The following is a 25,387-nucleotide window of genomic DNA, read 5'->3' on the forward strand; positions in this document are numbered from 1 at the left end:
CTGTCTTACCACTGGCTTGACAGGTGGGGCAGGAGAGGCAAAACTCCTTAACCATGCTGGACATATTGGGCCAGTAGAAGTGGTTGACTAACCTCTCCCACGTCTTGGTTTGTCCCAAATGTCCAGCAAGGGGAATGTCATGGGCCAATGTTAGGATGAACTCTCTGAACAGCTGAGGCACTACCACTCTCCTAGTGGCACCAGGTTTGGGGTCTCTGGCCTCAGTGTACAGGAGTCCATCTTCCCAATAGACCCTATGCGTTCCACTTTTCTTGCCTTTGGACTCTTCAGCAGCTTGCTGCCTAAGGCCTTCAAGAGAGGGACAGGTTTCTTGTCCCTTACACAGCTCCTCCCTTGAGGGTCCCCCTGGGACCAAGAGCTCAACCTGGTAAGGTTCAAGCTCCAAAGGCTCAGTTCCCTCAGAGGGCAGAACTTCTTCCTGAGAAGAGAGGTTCCCTTTCTTTTGCTGTGTTGCAGTTGGTTTCCCAACTGACTTTCCTTTCCTCTTGGTAGGCTGGGCCTTTCTTCCAGACTCCAGCTCTACTTGTTCACCCTGTGCCTTGCACTGTGCTCTTGTTTTCACACACACCAGTTCAGGGATACCCAGCATTGCTGCATGGGTTTTTAGCTCTACCTCAGCCCATGCTGAGGACTCCAGGTCATTTCCAAGCAGACAGTCCACTGGGATATTTGAGGAGACCACCACCTGTTTCAGGCCATTGACCCCTCCCCATTCTAAAGTAACCATTGCCATGGGATGTACTTTTTTCTGATTGTCAGCGTTGGTGACTGTGTAAGTTTTTCCAGTCAGGTATTGGCCAGGGGAAACCAGTTTCTCTGTCACCATGGTGACACTGGCACCTGTATCCCTCAGGCCCTCTATTCTAGTCCCATTAATTAAGAGTTGCTGTCTGTATTTTTGCATGTTAGGCGGCCAGACAGCTAGTGTGGCTAAATCCACCCCACCCTCAGAAACTAGAGTAGCTTCAGTGTGGACCCTGATTTGCTCTGGGCACACTGTTGATCCCACTTGGAGGCTAGCCATACCAGTGTTACCTGGATGGGAGTTTGGAGTGGAACCTTTCTTGGGACAGGCCTTGTCTCCAGTTTGGTGTCCATGCTGTTTACAGCTATGACACCAGGCCTTTTTGGGATCAAAGTTTTTACCCTTGTACCCATTGTTTTGTGAAGAGGCTCTGGGCCCACCCTCCTGTGCAGGTTTTTGGGGGCCTGTAGAAGACTCTTTACTATTTTTAGTTTTGGTTGTCTCATCACCCTTCCCCTGGGGAGTCTTTGTGACCCCTTTCTTTTGGTCACCCCCTGTTGAAGTCTTGGACACCCTTGTCTTGACCCAATGGTCCGCCTTCTTTCCCAATTCTTGGGGAGAAATTGGTCCTAGGTCTACCAGATGCTGATGCAGTTTATCATTGAAACAATTACTTAACAGGTGTTCTTTCACAAATAAATTGTACAGCCCATCATAATTACTTACACCACTGCCTTGAATCCAACCATCTAGTGTTTTCACTGAGTAGTCAACAAAGTCAACCCAGGTCTGGCTTGAGGATTTTTGAGCCCCCCTGAACCTAATCCTGTACTCCTCAGTGGAGAATCCAAAGCCCTCAATCAGGGTACCCTTCATGAGGTCATAAGATTCTGCATCTTGTCCAGAGAGTGTGAGGAGTCTATCCCTACACTTTCCTGTGAACATTTCCCAAAGGAGAGCACCCCAGTGAGATCTGTTCACTTTTCTGGTTACACAAGCCCTCTCAAAAGCTGTGAACCATTTGGTGATGTCATCACCATCTTCATATTTAGTTACAATCCCTTTGGGGATTTTCAACATGTCAGGAGAATCTCTGACCCTATTTATGTTGCTGCCACCATTGATGGGTCCTAGGCCCATCTCTTGTCTTTCCCTCTCTATGGCTAGGATCTGTCTTTCCAAAGCCAATCTTTTGGCCATCCTGGCTAACTGGATGTCCTCTTCACTGGGGCTATCCTCAGTGATTTCAGAGGTGTTGGTCTCTCCTGTGAGGGAACCAGCATCTCTGACTATTATTTTTGGAGTCAGGGTTTGAGGGACCCTGTTCTCCCTAGATAGGACTGGTAGGGGGGAATTGTCCTCCAAGTCACTATCCTCTTCCTCTGAGTTGCCACCCTCAGAGGGGTTGGCCTTTTCAAACTCTGCCAAAAGCTCCTGGAGCTGTATTTTGGTAGGTTTGAGGCCCATTGTTATTTTCTTTATTTTACAGAGTGACCTTAGCTCCCTCATCTTAAGATGGAGGTAAGGTGTGGTGTCGAGTTCCACCACAGTCACATCTGTGCTAGACATTTTGCTTCTAAAAGTTGGAATACTTTTTAAGAATCTACAACTGGTTCTAGAATCTAATTCAAACTTTTACAAACTTTTAAACTCTAAAAGAAATGCTAAACAGGATCTAACACAAGGCCCTAGCAGGTCTTTTAAGAATTTAGAAAACTTTTCAAATTGCAAAAATCAATTTCTAATGACAATTTTGGAATTTGTCGTGTGATCAGGTATTGGCTGAGTAGTCCAGCAAATGCAAAGTCTTGTACCCCACCGCTGATCCACCAATGTAGGAAGTTGGCTCTGTATGTGCTATTTCAAAGTAAGGAATAGCATGCACAGAGTCCAAGGGTTCCCCTTAGAGGTAAGATAGTGGCAAAAAGAGATAATACTAATGCTCTATTTTGTGGTAGTGTGGTCGAGCAGTAGGCTTATCCAAGGAGTAGTGTTAAGCATTTGTGGTACATACACATAGACAATAAATGAGGTACACACACTCAGAGACAAATCCAGCCAATAGGTTTTTATATAGAAAAATATCTTTTCTTAGTTTATTTTAAGAACCACAGGTTCAAATTCTACATGGAATATCTCATTCGAAAGGTATTGCAGGTAAGTACTTTAGGAACTTCAAATCATCAAAATTGCATGTATACTTTTCAAGTTATTCACAAATAGCTGTTTTAAAAGTGGACACTTAGTGCAATTTTCACAGTTCCTAGGGGAGGTAAGTATTTGTTAGGTTAACCAGGTAAGTAAGACACTTACAGGGCTTAGTTCTTGGTCCAAGGTAGCCCACCGTTGGGGGTTCAGAGCAACCCCAAAGTCACCACACCAGCAGCTCAGGGCCGGTCAGGTGCAGAGTTCAAAGTGGTGCCCAAAACACATAGGCTAGAATGGAGAGAAGGGGGTGCCCCGGTTCCGGTCTGCTTGCAGGTAAGTACCCGCGTCTTCGGAGGGCAGACCAGGGGGGTTTTGTAGGGCACCGGGGGGGGACACAAGCCCACACAGAAATTTCACCCTCAGCAGCGCGGGGGCGGCCGGGTGCAGTGTAGAAACAGGCGTCGGGTTCGCAATGTTAGTCTATGAGAGATCTCGGGATCTCTTCAGCGCTGCAGGCAGGCAAGGGGGGGGATTCCTCGGGGAAACCTCCACTTGGGCAAGGGAGAGGGACTCCTGGGGGTCACTTCTCCAGTGAAAGTCCGGTCCTTCAGGTCCTGGGGGCTGCGGGTGCAGGGTCTCTCCCAGGCGTCGGGACTTTAGGTTCAAAGAGTCGCGGTCAGGGGAAGCCTCGGGATTCCCTCTGCAGGCGGCGCTGTGGGGGCTCAGGGGGGACAGGTTTTGGTACTCACAGTATCAGAGTAGTCCTGGGGTCCCTCCTGAGGTGTTGGATCGCCACCAGCCGAGTCGGGGTCGCCGGGTGCAGTGTTGCAAGTCTCACGCTTCTTGCGGGGAGCTTGCAGGGTTCTTTAAAGCTGCTGGAAACAAAGTTGCAGCTTTTCTTGGAGCAGGTCCGCTGTCCTCGGGAGTTTCTTGTCTTTTCGAAGCAGGGGCAGTCCTCAGAGGATGTCGAGGTCGCTGGTCCCTTTGGAAGGCGTCGCTGGAGCAGGATCTTTGGAAGGCAGGAGACAGGCCGGTGAGTTTCTGGAGCCAAGGCAGTTGTCGTCTTCTGGTCTTCCGCTGCAGGGGTTTTCAGCTGGGCAGTCCTTCTTCTTGTAGTTGCAGGAATCTAATTTTCTAGGGTTCAGGGTAGCCCTTAAATACTAAATTTAAGGGCGTGTTTAGGTCTGGGGGGTTAGTAGCCAATGGCTACTAGCCCTGAGGGTGGGTACACCCTCTTTGTGCCTCCTCCCAAGGGGAGGGGGTCACAATCCTAACCCTATTGGGGGAATCCTCCATCTGCAAGATGGAGGATTTCTAAAAGTCAGAGTCACCTCAGCTCAGGACACCTTAGGGGCTGTCCTGACTGGCCAGTGACTCCTCCTTGTTGCTTTCTTTGTTCCCTCCAGCCTTGCCGCCAAAAGTGGGGGCCGTGGCCGGAGGGGGCGGGCAACTCCACTAAGCTGGAGTGCCCTGCTGGGCCGTGACAAAGGGGTGAGCCTTTGAGGCTCACCGCCAGGTGTCACAGCTCCTGCCTGGGGGAGGTGTTAGCATCTCCACCCAGTGCAGGCTTGGTTACTGGCCTCAGAGTGACAAAGGCACTCTCCCCATGGGGCCAGCAACATGTCTCTGGTGTGGCAGGCTGCTGGAACTAGTCAGCCTACACAGACAGTCGGTTAAGTTTCAGGGGGCACCTCTAAGGTGCCCTCTGTGGTGTATTTTACAATAAAATGTACACTGGCATCAGTGTGCATTTATTGTGCTGAGAAGTTTGATACCAAACTTCCCAGTTTTCAGTGTAGCCATTATGGTGCTGTGGAGTTCGTGTTTGACAGACTCCCAGACCATATACTCTTATGGCTACCCTGCACTTACAATGTCTAAGGTTTTGTTTAGACACTGTAGGGGTACCATGCTCATGCACTGGTACCCTCACCTATGGTATAGTGCACCCTGCCTTAGGGCTGTAAGGCCTGCTAGAGGGGTGTCTTACCTATACTGCATAGGCAGTGAGAGGCTGGCATGGCACCCTGAGGGGAGTGCCATGTCGACTTACTCGTTTTGTCCTCACTAGCACACACAAGCTGGCAAGCAGTGTGTCTGTGCTGAGTGAGAGGTCTCCAGGGTGGCATAAGACATGCTGCAGCCCTTAGAGACCTTCCTTGGCATCAGGGCCCTTGGTACTAGAAGTACCAGTTATAAGGAACTTATCTGGATGCCAGGGTCTGCCAATTGTGGATACAAAAGTACAGGTTAGGGAAAGTACACTGGTGCTGGGGCCTGGTTAGCAGGCCTCAGCACACTTTCAATTGTAAACATAGCATCAGCAAAGGCAAAAAGTCAGGGGGCAACCATGCCAAGGAGGCATTTCCTTACAAACTGTGCTTCCCTCAAGCTCTATTGGAGGTAGGCTCCAAACGAGCTTTCCAGAGGCAAGCTGTATTTCAACTGACCCTGGGAGCCACATAAGTTCATGTCATAAGATTCTATTAGCCGACATTCTAATTTGGCTTAAACACTGCTGTATAAGGTCTGAGCCTGTATATTCTGTTTAGCTGAGCTCAGCTGACCAGTTGTATTCTGTTTCATCAGTGGTATGAATCCCAAGCTGCAAGTGTAATTTGGGCTGCTATGTAACTCTTAAGGAGGGAGTTGGGGACAAGGATGGTATGTGGGTGGTAAGGGGCCACTAACCTGTATCTTACAGGAGGTCCCCTACCATTTTTTAACACCACTGCATCCACAAGTTCACACCAACTGGACAAGAAGCAATGAGCACAGGCCTAGGTGAGGTCAGTGAACTTCACTGTACCCACACTGACCTATGGCAAAGTGGGAAAGGTGGAGTCCAAGGATGACTGGCATTCAATATGTTATGTGTATTTGTAAAGCACGCAATCAAAAGGGTATCCTGACGCTTAGTAGGTGTGTGTGTGTACCTAGCAGCGGCGGTTTCTACTCCGGGGTAGAAGAGCGTTGTCCTGTCAGGCGCCAGTGCCACAAATCAAGTCCTTTCCATGTCTAAGGACTACTGGGCTCCCTGGCTGTTCCAGGGGAAGGGCACAAGGTAGGGATGGCACATGGCAGAATGGCAGCGAATGCCAACCACATCAGTTGGTGTCCAGTATGCATGCTGGGTTGGACAGGTCTCGGACTGTGTCCGAAACGACATGCTCACTTCAGGCCGAGAACCCAGCTCGGTTTGGGAGCTGGGGGAGCATGGCACACCCCCTCTGGACGCTTGTTGGGTTGAGTTCACCTGCTCCAACAAATCGCTGGTTTGCTCTCATGCAGCTTTATACTTAAAGCTGCAAGAGAGCAAGCCAGCGTTTGTTGCCCTTGAGGGCCCACGCTTTCAAGGAAGCACAGGCCGTAGTGGGCGGGACGGAAACACTGCGATCTTCCCCCAGTTCATTTGAACTGCTCTATCTGGAAGGAAACATTTATATTTTACCTATCCTTTGTATTTGTAAGAGGTGGGATAGACAAATTGCTCAATGGACAGCTGACCAACGCATCTGAGGTGGACCACGTGTAGTTAGTGTTCAGATGCATATTAACAGAGAGGGGACAGTTGGGTAAGATTCTTATGGACGACACAGCAAATCTAAATTCAGTAACTGGTGAAAGGCTCAACTCCCCGAAATGGTCTGATGGAAGGCTGGCAGGACAAAAGGCCACGGAGTCCACAAATGTCATTCTCTTGCCACGACCACAGTCGCAGGTCAGGAAGTGAAAGGTCTCTGCAGGGTGCACCGAGTTCAGAACAGGGCCGTAAACCTGAAGGTGCTTTAGTCGGCAAGGCAGCAGTCAAGGACATTGCAAGGTACCGCATCAGCCAAAAAGTTACTTCTGATTAGGAATTACTGGTAAATAAGTAAATCCGCTCCCAATTCCTTCATTAATTCCCCTTTCCCCGGTTCGCCTCTCTGAAACTTAGCTTTCATTAGGGAAATTGTCTCGGTCTGCGATAAAACCATAAGTCTTGTAATTGCCATGGGCAATCAGAATTATCGGGTCATCCATGAGGCCCCTAAATTCCTTAGAGCTGTCCACAAAAAGGGCAGATTTTGTTCCTGAAACATTTTCTGCATTCATCCGAGAATTTCTGGGAAGGAGAAAAAAAAAAAGTAAGAGTCGGTGCACCATGTCACGCGAGCACCTGGACCGCTTGGCTTTTTATGGTACTGCCGAAGACAGACTTCCAAAGATGGGTCTGTGTGTGGAATACCATCCCCTAAGGTCTCCCGAACACTGGGGGAAAGCTCCCAGAGTGAGGGTGACATTTGTGAAGAGGTCTGCCTTGTGGTATCACAACTGTTCCGATGTGCATCACGGCATATGTTCCATGGAATCTCCCCCAGGGCCAATGCAGCAAAATAGAACAGAGAACACTTCCAGTAGATAAGGCAGAGATGCAACCAGAAAACTCTGGCAGACGTTTTAGAAAAAGATGGTCTTGTTTCTTTAATTCCACCTCTGCATGAGTGGAGATTGCTGTACACGAGGTAACTGCTCACGTTTTTGTTTACATCCCATTGCATACCTCTTATAGACGGATGAACATTGGTCTTCTCTTTAGAATATGCATCCCTTGCTTGCTGTGCATTGAAAGCTTACTACCTCAACTCTAAGTTGCAGAATACATTAATACTAACATGTTAAAAAAAAAAGCCACCACTAGTGTATTTATGGGTAAGAACGTGATCTGTGAGAGGCGTAATGTGCGTGTGGAGGGAGTGTGTGTGTGTAACAGAGAATCAGTGAGTAACAATGAGCGATAGGAAGAGTATGAACAATAGTGACAGGTAGAATGACTAACTGTGAGGGAGAATGACAGCGAGTGCAACTGAGGGAGAGAATGACAGCGAGTGCAACTGAGGGAGAGAATGACAGCAAGTAACTGAGGGAGAGAATGACAGCAAGTAACTGAGGGAGAATGGTAGCGAGTATCACTGTGTGTAAGACTTAGTGAGCTACAATTTGAGTTAGAATATGACAGTATGAATTAGTGGGACTAATTTTGCCCAGTCTGAATTAATGGATTGGAGTAGGATTTGGTGAGTGATTCAAACTAGGCGAGTCAGTGAGATTGAATCGAATCAGACTAAAATTAATTGACTGAGACCGAGTGAAAAAGAGTGGCAGAGTGAGACTAAGAATGAGTGAGGGTGAGTCAGTCTGAGCTAGTCAGACAATGACAGAGACAGTCTGAGCTAGTCAGACAATGAATGAGTGAGCTAGCCAGAGAATAAGTGAGACAGAGGGCCTGATTTAGATCTTGGCAGATGGGTTACTCCATCACCAACGTGACGGATATCCCGTCCACCTTATTATGATCTCCATAGGATACAATGGGACTGTAATACAGCAGACAGGATATCCATCACGTTTGTGACAGGGTATTCCCCTCTGACAAGATCTAAATCAGGCCCAGAGTGGGTCAGAACGTGTGGGACTAGTGGAAGCAAGTGAAACTAGGGAAATCAGAGTGAGAATGAATTAGACTAAGCAAGAATGAGTGAGACTAAGTGAGTGAATCAAAGTGAAAACGAAACTGAGTGCATGAATCAGAGTGGGAATGAGTGAGCCCCTCAAAACAAATTTAGTTACACTCATGCATTGGAATTGGAGACAAAGCTTACACCCCACCACTTTTGCTGGTCACAAGCTGCCACTGGTGCCTAGCCCTACCTACAGTAGGTTAATAAATTGAAAAGCCAGGTCTTAAGCTTCTTGAGGAATTCAAATAAAGGGGAGGAGGCTAGATGTGGAGAGGGAGGTTTTTGTAAGAAAATTCTTGTCCTCCTGATCTGGTTCTGTGCACGCACTAGACGTAGGTGAGTGGAAGTCCTGCGGAGTGGAGATGTCTGGATGGTTGGTGGAAGGAAATGTTATAGTTCAGGTAGGTGGGACCTGAGTTATGGAGCACAACGAATGTGTGTAAGGAGCTTGAATTGAGCATGTTTGTATGTTGGAGCCAGTGTAGTTTCCTAGGGTGTGGTGTAATGAGAGTTTGGTGTGGGAGGCTGAGTCTGGGAGCAGAGTTCTCAATGGTCTACATTATTCTAGTGAGCTGCTTGGTAATCGTGGCATAGAAGGTGTTCCCATCATTCAGCTTCAGGGTGTGGAAGCAGGATTCAGTTACGGCACTGACTTGTGCAGTAATGTCCAGTTTGTGGTTGGTGATTATTCCAAGGTTTCTGGTGTCTGTCAGAGTTCAGCTAGCCACCAGTTGGGAGTCCCACAGTGATGTGTTCTTGTGAAGATCACTTCTTTTGTCTTGTCCTTGTTGAGCTTGAGACAGTTGACGTTCACCTAGCTATCTCAGCCATGCAAGTGGTGATCTTGTTTCTTGTTCGAGAGGGAGAGTTTAAGTTGCTAGTTGTCTGCATAGGAGAAGATGTTGATGTCGTATGCACAGATGACACTGGCTAGCGAGATCATGTATGCACTGGAGAGGGTGGGGCTGAGAGATTAAATTTGAGGGACTCCGCAATAGAGTTTTTAGGCTTATGAGGAGTAAGATGCCAAGCTGACCACTTGCATTCTATCTGTTAAGGAGCAGATCCAGCAGAGAGCGGATCCTTGGATGCCAATCTCATACAGGCACCTGATGAGGATGGGGTGTGACATTGTCAAATTCTGCAGACAAATTCAGGAGAATGAAGGCTGCCAGGTCGCCTGTCAAGGATCAAGCAAATGTAGTCTGTGGCACCAATAGGTGTTGTTTCTTTACTGTGGTTGGGCCTTAATCCAGACTGAATGGCATCAAGGAGCTGGTGGTTGCTGAGGCATCAGTTGATAATTCTCTCTCCAAGACCTTTGTCAGATATGGTAGGAGGGAAATGCATCTGTAGTTGGAAAGCGTTGCAGAGGCAGCAGATGGTTTTTTGGCCAGGGACACAACAGTATGTTTCCAGGTGTTCAGGAATGTGGCTGGGTCGACGGAGGCACTGAGGATGGGTATCAGTACTTCACGGATTGGTCAGAGTCCTTTTGTTAAAGCGTGGTGGGACAAGGATTAGATTGAGCCCCTGAATGGATGTCTTCATTGAAGCAGTGATTTGACAGTGGTGATGGCAGGCCACGTGGCCGAGTTTGGGTCGGTGCAGTCTTCTAGGTGAAAGGTAATGTCTGAGGAGGATAAAGGTGCTGGCTTTGATGAGGGTGCGACGAAGTCTGATGTCGCTGGAGAAACTGGTGTGAGTCCAGGTGGTCTAAATATGAGGGGTTCATCCCAGGAAGAAGTTGGCTGTGATGTGTATCTTGAGTGATGTGCTCTTTGCAGCTGGTGGGTGTGTCCGTGTAGGTGGGCTGATGATGGCATCTTTGAATATGATGGTGACTCCACCTCCATGCTTGTTCTGATGGTCTTGCACAATCATTTTGTAGCCAGTGGGACGAGGATAGTGATGTCTAGTGCAGAGGCTGGGTTTAGCCATTTTGTTGTGAGAAATAGCAGGTCCAGAGTGTGGTTGTGAAGTAGGTCATATACCTCTGTGGCAAGTTTGGTGAGCTAGCGGGTGTTGGGGTGCATGTATGCAAGTGCGATGTTTCGTTTGAGTGATTTGGTGTGCAAGCGAATGGGGTGCTGTTGGTGCACAAGTGGTGGGTGTGGCAGAGAGCTTGAGAACGCTCCTGTGGTGCAGTATGGCAGCAGAGCAGCATCCAGGGTTGAGAGCAGTGTATCAGTGGATTGGGGAGGGGGAGGAGATAGTCAGGGTTCCTGGTGCAGACGGGCTTGCCTTTGGCACGCCAGCAACATGACCGATGTGTTCCGCAGGGCAAGGCACAAAAATCAGTGGCCTCGGCTAGGACCTACAAACAACTTTATACAGCTATGTTTTATTTATTCCACAGGACTTGACCAGGAATTGGGAGCAGGGCTTCACGACTGTACCCTAGCCCTGATCCAGCACAGTGGGCTGCTTACGCCACACTGATTCAGACCCTGTATCTCTGAAGGGTAATACTGTTCGAGATAATATTCAGAAATGATGAACACAGCTACTGCAGCCCCAGGCTTCCTGCAATGTCTTAAATGTTGGCAGGGCAGAGCACCAATGCCCCCATGGAACAGCCACCTTGTAGCCTGAGAGCTTCCACCTGCGGAGGTGACCAAACGTAGCCCAGCTCCTTAAAATAAATCCAGTGGTGCCGACCAGCACAAAAAGAACCTCTTAAAATCGGGTGCCTCTAAACAAGTGTCTGATTATTTTGTCTTTGGATTTGCTAACAACTGTATTTCAAAATAATAATTTTAAAAAAACACAGAAATGTTGCTTGTTTGGTCTGGAGCATTCCGTTGTCTGATAAAAAAAGTCATACCCCAGCCAAAAGATATAACTGACAGTCTAAAAGAAAGGAGTGTGCTGCTCACCTGTCTGGAAAAGGCTAAAAAGCTATTAATGATAGGAAGTCTATCATTCCACAACGAGAAAGATTTTTTAAGAACGGAAATTATTCAAGCTGCTTACCAAGTTACCTAGGAGTGGGTGCACCAGCAACTTCACCACCAGACCAGAATTATGATGCCCTTAGCAATCACAAAAAACCCTAAAGATCCATCCATGTATCCACGGGCTTTAATCAATATGGTAAACAGTTCAAGTTTCAACTATTAGCAAGACACAGAACAAGCATGGCATTTCTGGAAAGTCAAACAACAGAAAAACCCTTCTCGCCACAAAAACACTGGTTTATTTGCAAAACAGCATGACTTCTCGAACAGATGGGATCAAAGTAAAGCTGCTTGGCTGTAATGCACAATTACCTGCATGGCAAAAAACAACCACTGCATATCACCACAAACACTTGTCAAGCATGGTGGTGGAGAGATGATGACTTGGGTCCACTTGGAAGCTGCAGGGCCAGGATGCAACACAATCCTCAAGTTCAACATGAATTTCCCTCTACATCAGTGGAGTTTAGAGGAAAACATGAGGCTATCTTTTCCACAGATAGAGCTTAGCTGTTTTGCGGATCGGCGACATCATAATAATCCACACTATAGCAGTATGTCTAGGACTAATTGGCTGAAAAACGAAAGTCAAGAAATTAAAAAGGACAAGTCCAAGCAAGGACCTTGTCACGATTGACGTGTTGTGAGTGGATCTACCGTGCTGTGCATAAACAAATACTCTCAAACATAAAAATTGCGAAGTTTTGTAGTGAGGAGTAGGCTAGAATTTATCGCAGGCAATCTGAGGGACTGATTAACTCCTAAAGAAAATGTTGTCAAGATGCTGCTGCTAAAGTAGATGCCCCTTTTGATTTAATCACAGGGTAAACGTTTTCCAGGGGACTAGTAAATGTTGGCTACTTTGTTGTTTCGTCATAAATGGCCACGAAGTGCAATCTGTGCAGATTTGTCATCCGAGGTTTAACTGTTTGACTTCTGTGGGTGTAGTTTCTTACCACGTCATTGTAGCTATTTTTCAGCAAACAATATAAGCATACAAGGCTCCAATTCAGTAATACATGTGGCTTGCTGTGGCCTTATTTAGGCTACAACGATAAGTAGCTTGAGGGAGGTGCTCACCATCCCAAGAGAAATGACTAGCATCAGAAGTTCATGTCAACTCTTGTTAAGTTATACAGTATATCATTGGTCTTAAAATTTAGGGTAATCTAGTTTACAGAGACAAACACTAACGTGTGAAACTATGTCAATTACAAGAATGGAACTAGAGGAAAGGTAATGAAAAGAACACTTACCAAACATCAGGGCTTCTCATAGTCACACGCAGCGCATACATGACTGAACCAACAGCTCCGAGTCCAACGAAGGCAAATAGAGGGATCAACTAGAACGAAGAAGGGGTGGGTCAGCATCAGTCAACGTAGTAAACACCAGCTTCTTTCAGCAAACGATGTTGCATCCATTACATGCTAATCCTTGAACAAGTTAATAATTGGTCCTTCAAAAAGCACCCAGCAAAGTGTGTCTTCATTCCCTAAGCAAGTACTGAAATTCAGGGCTGTGCATCTATTATTTCTTAACCACGCACTGTGTCACTTTTGAGACTATAGACATCCTGCTTGATATTCATTCTACTCCTGAATGTAAACAATCTAAGGAAAATGTACAACTGGATCAATGGTGATCCAGTCGTATATCCGGAAGGGGCACCAGGACCAAAGGGAGGGTGGCGATAGGGGGGGGGGTCAAAAGATATTAAATGTTTAAAGTCATACGTTTTTGTTTTAACAATTTCTTACTATAATTTTTTTTAATGATTAAATGTTTTCATTCACTGTAGTGTGAAAGCATACCGATTGATCGTAATTATGTTAAGTGATGTATTTACGTTTTTGCTAGTATATCATAAGCTATCACTGTCATTCGGTAGCTGTGTGAAATGTCAAGGACAAATCCGCCGTGGACCAAATGACGCTTTCATCGGGAAGGTTACATGTTTGTTTTTAATTTCAGTATTGTTGCAAACAAACAAAAGCACCATGGACCTTCCTTCCTTGCAGTGCGAGCACATGTAGGTAAATACCCAACCAATAAACGCCAGCTGCTAAATACTGTTGGAAAATGCACCCAGCATTTTTACTAAACTATACATGAGAAATAACTGACTTTCCACGGTGCCACACATTTGGGTTTGGCGCGTGTTAGTTAAGTGGTTTAATGAGAAAATCGGTGGACTGGGAGCGAAAGGTTCATTTTTTTTTCCTGTGGCATCGGTTAGCCGAATTGGGGAAAGCTGACACCAGAGACAGAAATAAAGATTATGTTACCTTTTCAGTGTGTTGACCCATGATTTGCGGTAAAGAACCAGGAACCATATGTACGAAAGCTTTTTCCCATAGAGACAGAATGGGTAAAATCCTTTGGTACATCTGGCCCCAGATGCCGATTTTGCGTTTGAAGGTGTGACAAGTGTCAGTGGGGCCTTCAGCGTTTGCGTGTCAGGACTTCCTCATGGAATAGCGCTTGCAGGGCGACATTGCTAATATGATCGCAAAGAAAAACGGATGATTTTGCGGCACACTAGTGAATTTATATTGAAGTGTACTACAAAATGACATCAGAGGTGATACCAGTAGGTCGCGGGTACGTCTGGAGGATGCGTCACAAATACATGAGTGAAGGGCTTTATGGAAATTAATATGCACTACTAGGCTAACATTTTTTAATTCTCCGTAGCCAGCACTGTTAATGCAAATTAACGATGACTTTACTCCCAAACCGCCCCCACCCACTCGCTGTAAAAGTACGATCGTCGTTACTGCGCCAGTTTCGCTTTCCGATCACTTTTGTAGCTGCAGCGCTTGCTTCTCCCTCCACCCCCAACACCGCGCCTCCTCCCAAGCGCTAACTCACACTCGGGTGCTTCTTAGCATGGTTCAGCATGGTACGGAACATGGTGGCTGTTGTCGGGTCTGCCCGTGCCCTTCCCCGTAGAAAGTAAGAACTGCTGAGGCCTCAGCGTCCTGCCAATGTCACCCACGCCGGAAGAGCACGTACCTCACGCCTCACGGAATCGGAAGTCCGTCACTCGCGCAGGGCACACTGCGCCCGCCCTCCGACGCTAGCTCCACGAACGACGAAGCGGCAGCCATTTGTGAATGGAAGCTCTGCCGTTGAGTATGACGAGCGGGGCCGGTACAGATGAACAAGTACTGCCCCAAAACTCAACTCTGATTATGAAATAGCCACGAAATATATAAATATTTAGATGGCTTCTGGCTCTAACTATATAATTAGACCGTAGTTAAATAACCAGCACTACTTAGGTCGTTTGCTCTTGTTTTTGCACAATTGCTTTTACGAAAGCTCCTTTTCCCATCCTTTGTAAAAATAAATCCGATTATAAAGTACGTGAGCTCCGTGGATGCGGCTAGCATGAAAGAAATGTCTTCCTACCCGCGGATGCTCGGATTAAAACAGTGCCCCCGCAGGATAGCAATGAGATTGATTTAGCTGCATGTACACCTAGGTTTCGGGGCAGGCAGCCGAGATGTTTGGAGAAAAGATAAACTTAAGAACAGTAAAGTGAGAGTTTAGCCTCTTCGCTCCCAGGCCTTCACCCCTTCTGTGCTTAGCCTTTCTTTGGCTATTTGGGACAGTTCGCGCTTAGGCCCTCATAACATTTTGTCCACATAAGCTACCCACGCCAAATTTGCGTCCCTTTTTCCCAACATCCTAGGGATTCTAAAGGTACCCAGAGTTTGTGAGTTCCCCTGGAGGAGAATGCAATTGTCTCATCCCAACAGAGGAGACCAAGAAACTAGCCAAAATACAGCTAAAGTTTCATTAAAAAAAAAAAAATGGGGGAAAAAGGGCTGCAGAAGAAAGCATGTATTTTTTCTCCCTGAAAATGGCACCAACAAAGGGTTTGTGGTGCTAAAATCACCATCTTCCCAGCTTTCAAGAATAGGCAGACTTGAATCAGAAAACCACATTTTTCAACACAATTTTGGCATTTTACTGGAACTTCATTAGGGAACTTGTTTTTCTGCCTTTGGAACTTTGCACTAGTTTTTGAATCTTCATCATGTCCCAAGCTGGAGATGCATCAGTTGGAGCTGATTTTGACCTTGAGAAATTGGAGAGTTATACCACGGCTCAGTTAAAGCAGTTCTGTACAAGTTTTGACTGTCCCATTACGAGCTCATCCAGGAAGGAGGAGCTGCAAAAGGCGCTGAGGGCCTGGGTGACAGCCAAGAGCACTGAAGGGCACACAGAGGACGAGGGAGATGAGGAGGAGGAGGAAGAGTGTTCAGTACACAATGGTATTGTGGGTGTGCCTGTTATGTCCAGGGAGAAGGTCTCCAGGGCAGGTAGCAGTGTCTCATCTAAGGGTCTGACACCTGAAGAGTTACAGGACAGACAGGCAGAAATGGAGAACCAATTGGAGCAGAGAAGGCTAGCCCTTGAGGAGAGGAAGTTAGCGATGGCTCATGAGCTTAGCTTGAGAGAGACGGATCATAGAAGCCAGTCCAGTAGAGAGGGTGGCAGCAACCCTACAGTGCAGCCTGAGAGGAGGGGCGCACATTCCTAAAGACCTAAAGAGGGAGGATGACATATTCTTGTGGTTCAAGGGGTATGAGTCTGCTCTCCACATGAATCTGGTCCCTGAAGCTCATTGGGGGGCGGGTCTGTGGAAGCACTTTGAGGTAGAGGGGAGGGATAAACTGACAGCCTTAGGGGATGCTCAGAATCTCACCTACTCTAGCATGAAGGATGCCTTGCTTACAAGGTATGGTCTTACCCCTGAGCAGTACAAGGATAAGTTTAGGTCCTACAAGAAGAAGGAATCCCAAGCACGGTTGGAATGTGTTGATTCTTATTGCAGGTCACTGGATGGTTGGGTGAAGGGCAGTAAGGTAACTACATATGAGGGGCTTTACAATCTGATTGCTTGGGAGCCCTTGTACAGTTTATGTTTTCCAGAGCTGTGGCAGCACCTGATTGACAGCAAGCTGACTGATCCCAGGAAGCTTGCGCAGGAAGCGGTCCGCTGGGAGAGCACCAGGGTCCAGAAGAGGTATGGGGGAGACCACGCCAAGGGTGGGCAGGGTCCCTCTCAGAAGAAAGGGGGGGTAAGGGTAAACAGGGTGAGTTCTCTAAAGGGCCCCAAACTGATTCCCAGGGTAAGGATTCCCAACCCCCCCAGTGAAAAGAAGCCATGGTTCTCCAAAGGGAAGCCAGTGGCAGGTGGTCCCCCATGTAAGTGCTGTGCATGTGACCAGGTGGGTCATGTGAGGGGGGACCCCAAATGCCCCAAAAGTACACTGGCACCCACTGGTGCGCCGTCCCAGGGTTTGGCCAGTGTAGCGCTCGGGAGGAGTTGGTTTCAGGTGGGTGGGAACCAGCTGAGATGACCCTTGTCTCACTAGGGGACAGTGAGATGGTCCAGAGAACCCTAGAGCCTGAAAACACTAAGAAGTACAGGCAGTGGGTGACCATTAATGGACAGAGGGTTGAGGCTCTGAGAGACACAGGAGCCAGTGTGACCACAGTGAGGAGTCAGCTGGTGTCTGAAGAGCAGATAGATCCCCTGGTACTTTGCCTAGTAGTTGCAGTGGACAACTCAGAGCACCTGTTCAGAGTGGCACAGGTTCCCTTTGAATGGGGTGGGGGGGTGGGGGGGAGTTCTCAGGTTCCTTGAAGGTAGCTGTGAGTCCAACCATGCCTGTTGATTGTTTGCTAGGCAATGACCTGGAGGATTCCCCTTGGAAGGAGGTGGAACACAGGTCTCACTTGGAGATGTTGGGTCTGCCTGGGTGGGTATGCGTATCCACCCGGTCAATGGCAACCCGTCAGGGTAATCAAGAGCCCCTGGAGCCTGAAACAGTGGCCCAGGGGACCGCCAAGAAGAGGAAGGGCAGGGGGCGTGGGAAACTGGCCCCAGAAGTTCCCACGGTCCGGGAGGAGGCAGAGCCTGAGGGTGACACCCCGGAGCCTACAGGGGAACAGGTGGCTGAACTGGGGAAGATCCCTGAGCTGTCGCAGTGGCAGCAGGAAGGGGGGCCCACCAGGGAAGCATTCTGTGCTGCACAGAAGTCATGCCCTACTTTGGAGGGTTTGCAGCAGCAGGCTGCAGACCAGACGGCTGGCAAGGAGCTAGGATCACACCTGATATATTGGGAGGATGACCTCCTGTATAGCGAGCCTAAGGTTCCTGAGCTTGGGTCAGCCCGTGTGCTGATGATACCCCAGTGCTTCAGGGCCTTCCTACTGGGGTTGGCTCATGTTGTGCCTTTAGCTGGACATTTGGGGCAGGACAAGACCTTTGAGAGGCTTGTCACCCACTTTTACTGTCCCCTAATGCGCAGGCACTCAGACACACATTGCAGGTCTTGTTAGACTTGTCAGGCAAGTGGCAAGAGTGGGAGGAAATGTAGAGCTCCCCTCCAGCCTTTGCCTGTTGTCAGTGCTCTCTTTGAGAGGGTAGGCATTGACATTGTGGGGCCTCTGGATCCCAAGACAGCCATGGGCAACAGGTTTATCCTGGTCTTGGTGGACCATGCCACCCGGTACCCAGAAGCCATTCCGTTGACATCAATCACTTCCCCTGTGGTGGGTCGTGCTTTGATGGGGGTTTTTACCCGCATGGGGTTCCCCAAGGAAGTGGTATCTGATAAGGGTACCAACTTCATATCTAAGTATATGAAGTCTCTGTGGAAGGAGTGTGGGGTAACCTACAAGTTCACCACCCCTTACCACCCCCAAAGTAATGGTCGGGTTGAGAGATTCAACCGCACCCTGAAAGGCATGATCATGGGCCTGTCAGAGCCCTTGAGGCGGAAGTGGGACGTCCTCTTGCCATGCTTTTTGTTCGCCTACAGGGAGGTGCCTCAAAAGGGACTTGGGTTTAGTCCCTTTGAGCTGATTTATGGCCACCCTGTGAGGGGACCGTTGAGTCTGGTTAAGGAAGATTTGGAGAAATCTCCTAGTAAACCCCCGTCCCCCCAAGATGTATTCAGTTACATGCTGGCTTTGAGAAACCAGACTGCCCGCTTTAGGAGTCTCGCTCAGGAGAACCTGGAAGCAAGCCAGGAGGACATAAAATGCTGGTATGACCAGAATGCCATTCTGGTCGAGTTTCAACCTGGACAAAAAGTGTGGGTGATGGCACCAGTGGAGCCTAGTGCGCTCCAGGATAAGTGAAATAGGCCATTTGAGGTGGTGGAGCGCAACAGCGAAGTCACCTACCTGGCGGACTTACGGTCTCCAAGGAACCCTTTAAGGGTCCTGCATGTCAACCGCCTCAAACCTCACTTTGAGCGGACTGAACTGTCCATGCTCCTTGTGACAGATGATGGGGTAGAAGAGGAGAGTGAGCCTCTTCCTGACCTCCTGCCTGCAGGAGAAAAAGATGGGTCAGTGGAGGGAGTGATCCTCTTCCCCTCCCTGACTGAGGAGCAGCAAGGTGACTCTTGCCACGTGTTGCAACAGTTTTCCTCACTGTTTTCCCTGATCCCAGCAGTCACACACCTGTGCACACATGATGTGGACACTGGGGAGAGTACACCTATTAAACAAAAAGTTTACAGGGTGACTGACAGGTTCAGGGCATGCATTAAGGATGAGGTATCCAAGATGCTTACCCTAGGGGTTATTGAGCACTCCAGCAGTCCTTGGGCCAGCCCAGTGGTATTGGTCCCAAAGGCTGCTGCACCTGGTGCCACTCCAGAACTCAGGTTCTGTGTGGACTACCGGGGACTCAATGCTGACAGCAAGACTGACGCACACCCCATCCCCCGAGCTGATGAGCTCATTGACCGGTTGGGAGCTGCCAAGTACCTCAGTACGTTTGATATAACATCTGGGTACTGGCAGATTGTCTTAACTGAGGGGGCCAAGGAGAGGTCAGCATTGTCTACACCAGATGGCCACTTTCAATTTAAAGTGATGCCATTTGGGATGAAGAATGCCCCAGCCACCTTTCAGAGGTTGGTCAACCAGGTGTTGGCTGGGCTGGGTGAGTTCAGTGCCGCCTACCTGGATGACATTGCGGCGTTTAGTTCCACATGGGAGGAACACCTGCAACACCTCTGGAGAGTGTTAGAGGCCCTGCAGAAGGCAGGCCTCACTATTAAGGTGAGCAAGTGCCAAATAGGGCAGGGTTCTGTGGTGTACTTAGGACACCAGGTGGGGAGTGGCCAGGTGGCACCCCTACAACCTAAGATTGACACGATTCTGGCTTGGGAGCCCCCCAAGACCCAGACTGAAGTGAGAGCCTTTTTAGGTCTCACAGGATATTACAGGAGGTTTGTTAAGGGATATGGTACCATTGTTACCCCCTTAATTGAGCTGACTTCTAAGAAGCAACCCAGGAAAGTGATCTGGACAGAGGCTTGCCAGAACTCTTTTGATGCCCTGAAGGCTGCCATGTGCACAGCACCTGTGCTGAAGGCACCTGACTACTCCAAGGAGTTTGTTGTGCAAACAGACGCCTCAGAGCATGGTATTGGAGCAGTACTCTCACAGCTTAATGAAGAGGGCTTAGATCAACCCGTAGCCTTCATTAGCAGGAGTTTACTACCCAGGGAACGTAGGTGAAGTGCCATAGAACGTGAAGCGTTTGCTGTGGTCTGGGCACTGAATTAGCTAAGACCCTACTTGTTTGGGACTCACTTCCAAGTTCAGACCGACCACAGGCCCCTCAGATGGTTAATGCAGATGAGGGGTGAGAATCCAAAACTGTTGAGGTGGTCGGGTACAGAGCACGCCAATGCTGATGGTCTGTCCTGGTTCTTCTGCCTTAGTGATGAGAACTCCCATGAGGTTGGGTAGTTGCTCCCCACTTTCAGCTGGGGGACACGTGTTAGACTTTTCATCCTTGGCGTGGTCTCCCTTAACTTTTTGCCTCTGTTCTCCAGGTTGTTGATGTGTGCTGCACTCTGATTTGACTGTTTTTGTTACTCTGGGCACTTTACCACTGCTAACCAGTGCTAAAGTACAAATACTTTACACCTAGCACTCTGAAGTTAAGCCTACTGCTCTGCCAAGCTACCAAGAGGGTAAGCAGGGGTTAGCGGATGGTGATTCTCTATTACCCTGACTAGAGTGAGGGTCCTTGCTTGAACAGGGGGTAACCTGACTGTCAACCAAAGACCCCAGTTCTAACAGTCAGCAAAGCAGGAGTCCAGCAGCACAGCCGTCCTTCTTCCTGGCATAGTATTTTCAGGTCCAGAAGTATACTGAAGTGGCGGTGGCTGAGGTCCAGTTCTTATACCCAGTGGTGCCTTTGGTGTGGGGGAGACTTCAAATACATGCCTATGAAGTGCACAGATGTCCTGACCTGACTCTAGGCTCACCACAGGAGGGTATGCTGCCCTTTGTGTGTGGACCTATTCAGGTGTAAGTGAGGATGTGTCTAGCTCCTCCCTCCAATCCTGCCCAGGGTGGCCCATCTAGACAGATAACCCATCAAGTCACACATAACCTGCCCTTTGTGTGTGGCTGTCTAGGAGTAATATACAATGCCCAGCCGTCCCCCACCTCAGGCATGTGACCAGAGACAGACAGCAGGCACCACATGGCTAAGGCAGGAAAACACCAACTTTCTAAAAGTGTCATTTTCAGAAGTGCAATTTAAAATCTGACTTCACCATAAGTTAGGATTTTAAATTGTGATTCCAGAGACACCAAATGTGGAGGGGTTTTCTCTTCTCATTAGTAAATTATGCTTATAAAAGGTGACAAGGCAACTCCAATGTTATCCAATGGGAAAGCTAGGCCTTTCAGTAGTGAAAAATAAATGTAAGAGTTTTTCACTACAAGGATGTGTAAAACTAAAAAAGAAGATATCCTACTTTTTAAATACATTGCACTCTTCCCTCTGGGCTGTCCAGGGTCATTTGTGTATATACCAATGTTACCACATTTTAGGGAAAGAGCAGAAGCACTGGTTAGCAGTGGTAAAGTGCGCAGAATCCTAAGGCCTGCAAAACGAAGTCGGCAAAAACAGGAGGTCTGAAGGCAAAAAGTTCTCCTACTCCATCTGTGTCCACAACCTTGAGTTCCCCTTTACCGAATGCATTTCTTTTGTCCCCAGAGTGAACAAAGTTTTATCCAATTATTGTTTAATCTCATAATGCTGAGAAAAAACATCCTTGTCCATGCCAATAGCGTAGTGCCTTATTTCCTGTGTACTGGTGTAGGAAAATGGCCCTTGTTGCAGTTACCCCCCCACTTTTTGCCTGATATTGATGCTGACTTGACTTGAGAGTGTGCTGGGATCCTGCTAACCAGGCCCCAGCACCAGTGTTCTTTCCCTAAAAATGTACCATTGTTTCCACAATTGGCACACCTCTGGCATACAGATAAGTCCCTTGTAAAAGGTACCAGAGGTGCCACAGGCCCTGTGACCACACAAGGTCCCTAAGAGGTGCAGCATGCGTTGTGCCACCCTAAGGGACAACTCACCTAACACATGCACACTGCCAGTGCAGATTGTGTGTGTTGGTGGGAAAAAAAAGGCAAAGTCGACATGACATCCCCCTCAGAGTACCATGCACACAAATCACTGCCTTTGGCATAGGTAAGTCACCCCTCTAGCAGGCCTTACATCCCTAAGGCAGGGTGCACTATACCACAGGTGAGGGCATAGCTGCATGAGTGCTATGCCCGTACAGTGTCTAAGTCTATTCTTAAACATTGTAAGTGCAGCGGGGCCATTTTAAGTATATAGGGGGTCATTCCGACCCCGGCGGGCGGCGGGCACCGCCCGCCGGGCGGAGACCGCCAGAAGACCGCACCGCGGTCAAATGACCGCGGCGGTCATTCTGACTTTCCCGCTGGGCGGGCGGGCGACCGCCAAAAGGCCGCCCGCCCGCCCAGCGGGAAAGCCCCAGCAACGATGAAGCCGGCTCCGAATGGAGCCGGCGGAGTTGCTGGTGTGCGACGGGTGCAGTGGCACCCGTCACGATTTTCAGTGTCTGCTTTGCAGACACTGAAAATCTGAATGCAGGGCCCCCTGCAGTGCCCATGCGAGTGGCATGGGCACTGCAGGGGCCCCCAGGGGCCCCACGACTCCCGTTCCCGCCATCCTGTTCCTGGCGGTTTTTACCGCCAGGACCAGGATGGCAGGAAGGGGGTCGGAATCCCCATGGCGGTGCTGCGAGCAGCGCCGCCATGGAGGATTCTTTGGGGCAGGGGTAAACCGTCGGGAAACCGCCGGTTGCCCTTTTCTGACCACGGCTTTACCGCCGCGGTCAGAATTGCCCATGAAGCACCGCCAGCCTGTTGGCGGTGCTTCGGCGGCACTCTGCCCTGGCGGTTTTCAACCGCCAGGGTCAGAATGAGGCCCATAGTCTGGGAGTTTGTCAAAATGAACTCCATAGTTCCATAATGGTTACACTGAATACTGGAAAGTTTGGTATCAAACTTCTCAGAATAATAAACCCACACTGATGCCAGTGTGGGATTAACAGAGGGCATCTTAGGGATGCCCCCTGTACTTTATCCAATCCTTCAGTGCAGGACTGACTGGTCTGTGCCAGCCTGCCACTGAGAGATGAGTTGCTGACCCCATGGGGTGAGCGCCTTTGTGCTCTCTGGGGCCAGAAACAAAGCGTGCACTGGGTGGAGGTGCTTCACACCTCCCCCTGCAGGAACTGTAACACCTAGCAGTGAGCCTCAAAGGCTCAAGCTTCATGTTACAATGCCCCAGGGCACTCCATCTAGTGGAGATGCCAAGCCTCTGGACAAAGCCCCCACTTTTGGCGGCAAGTCCAGAGGGATAATTAGGAAAAACAAGGAGGAGTCACCACCTCAGCCAGGACCACCCCTAAGGTGTCCAGAACTGAAGTGACCCCCTCCTTGCAGAATCCTCCATCTTGGTTTGGAGGATCAGGGCCAATAGGATAGGAATTAGCTCCCCTCCCCAAAGGGAGTAAGCACAAGGAGGGTGTAGCCACCATCAGGGACAATAGCCATGGCTACTGCCCTCTGACCCCTAAAACGCCCCTAAATCTTGTATTTAAGGGCTCCCTGAACCAAGCTAGTCAGATTCCTGACGACCTCACAAGAAGAAGGACTGTTTAGCAGAAACCCCAGCAGAGAAGGAAAGGAGACAACAGCTGACTTGGCCCCAGCCCTACAGGCCTGTCTCCTGCTTCAAAGAACCTACAGAAGAAAAGTGACGCGTACTGCAGGTCCAGTGACCTCAAAAAAACCTCCAGAGGACTGCCTGCATCACAGAGGATCAAGAACTCCCGTGGACAGCAGCCCTGTCCAAGGAAGGACAGAAGAAGAAACCTCTTCTGAAGGACTCCCACCTCACTCCAGAAGCGTGAGCCCTAACCACTCTGCACCCGACGCCCACGCCCTGAGTCCAGGTGGCCCAACCGACCAGAGAGGACCCCCTGGCGACGGCGACCAAGTGCCCACCCTGGGTTGACCTCTCCATCCCTCCACAACAACACCTGCAGAGTGAATCCTGAGGACCCCCCGGACCGCGACTGCCCTGGGTGAAGATAACTGACGCCAAAGGACCCACTGCACCCGTAGCCCCCAGGCCTAGGAGAAACGACAACTGGTGCAGTGGCGATGAACAGGCGGCCCTCTTGGCTGTCTGACCGGTGGTGTGCCCGAAACCCCCCCCCCCCCCGGACCTCGCCTGCAGCGACTGAGTGACCCCCGGCATCCCCTCAAAGAGTTTCATTGGAAACCTGACACCCTGTTTGTACCCTACACCAGGCTGTCCCAGTGCCGCTGAGGGTGTGGTATTGGTGCCTACTTGGGGCCCCTCCAGTGTTCCTCTAATCCCCCCTGGTCTGCCCTCCGAGCCGTGGTACTTACCTGCTGGCAGACCGAATTCCGAGAACCCCCTGTCTCCATAGAGGCCCTCGTTAAAATTGCTCAACTTTGACCTCTGCACCCGGCCGGCCCCGCGTTGCTGGTTGTGGGTGTTTGGTTTTGACTTGAACCCCCAACGGTGGTACCTAAACCCGAAGACTGGAACTGTAGGTCATGTACTTACTTCTAAAACTGTACTTTATTTTCTTCCCCCAGGAACTGTTCTGAAAATGCACAGTGTCCACTTTTAAAATAGATAGTCTCTGTTTTCTTAAAAACTGTTTACTTGACTAAAGTGAAATAAAGTTACATTGATGTCTATGCTAAGTACTTACCTGCAACAGTATTTACTTCTGAAATGAGTCTTGTGGTTCTAGTAATAAAGTAGCAAAAATATTTTTTTCTATATAAAATACTATTGGTCTGGAATTAAGTCATTGAGTGTGTGTTTTTTCTATTGCTTGTGTGTACAACAAATACTTAACACTACCCTCTGATAAGCCTAACTGCTTGACCACACTACCATAAATAGAGCATTAGTATTATCTATTATTGCCTCTGTCAAGCCTCTTGGGGCACCCCTGGACTCTGTGCACACTATATCTCATTTTTATATAGTATATACAGAGCCAGCTTCCTACAACTGGAAAATAGAAACCTCCTTGGTCATACACAATGCTGCTTTATCCAGGTTCCTGACCATCCATGATATGGCTACATATTGCATTCATTGTCTTCCTCACCACCTTTCCTTATTCAACTATCTATGAAATGTCACTGACTTCATACTGTATTTCTAATACCTTTGCTTATGACCTGTCAACAACATAGGCCTATTTTTCTTCAATCATGCTTTTTTCTACAGCCCTCATGTCTTTCTTGTCAATCCTTTGTTAAACTACTTGCTTTGCCAAAAGGCCAATAATTTTGTCTTGGGGGCCATTCCTATCCTTACTTCAAACATTGAATCTTCCTTCATCTCCATATTTGCTACTAAGACAATTGTCCTACTTTTGTAAACTGTAAAAAGATGGTTATTTAAAAGCAGCTATTTACTGCCTCATTCTAAAACTTTGAATTTGTTCTGATTAGTCCTGATTCCTGGGCACACCCTAGGGTATTTGTTGCTTTGTGCAATTCATTCATTCAACCTGCTGTGTCCTGCAGGGATCTGGCTCTTCTTCAGATATCTAACACGTCCTTCCAGT

At 48.7% G+C, this 25,387-nt stretch overlaps 1 protein-coding gene across 1 annotated transcript in view; it reads right to left on the bottom strand.

Annotated features, from left to right (window-relative positions):
* Positions 1–14,407, bottom strand: part of NDUFA4 (NDUFA4 mitochondrial complex associated) — a 38,486-nt gene extending 24,079 nt beyond the window's left edge. Inside the window, exons 1-2 of the mRNA XM_069201021.1 lie at positions 14,250–14,407; positions 12,632–12,720 (exon numbers count right to left, since the gene is read on the bottom strand). Coding sequence (XP_069057122.1) covers positions 12,632–12,720; positions 14,250–14,291 — 131 coding nt within the window. The 5' untranslated portion in view covers positions 14,292–14,407. The remainder of the gene's footprint in view (positions 1–12,631; positions 12,721–14,249) is intronic.
* Positions 14,408–25,387: the final 10,980 nt, after the last annotated feature.

Source organism: Pleurodeles waltl, chromosome 7 (genome assembly GCF_031143425.1).
Source record: "Pleurodeles waltl isolate 20211129_DDA chromosome 7, aPleWal1.hap1.20221129, whole genome shotgun sequence".
Lineage (NCBI taxonomy): Eukaryota > Metazoa > Chordata > Amphibia > Caudata > Salamandridae > Pleurodeles > Pleurodeles waltl.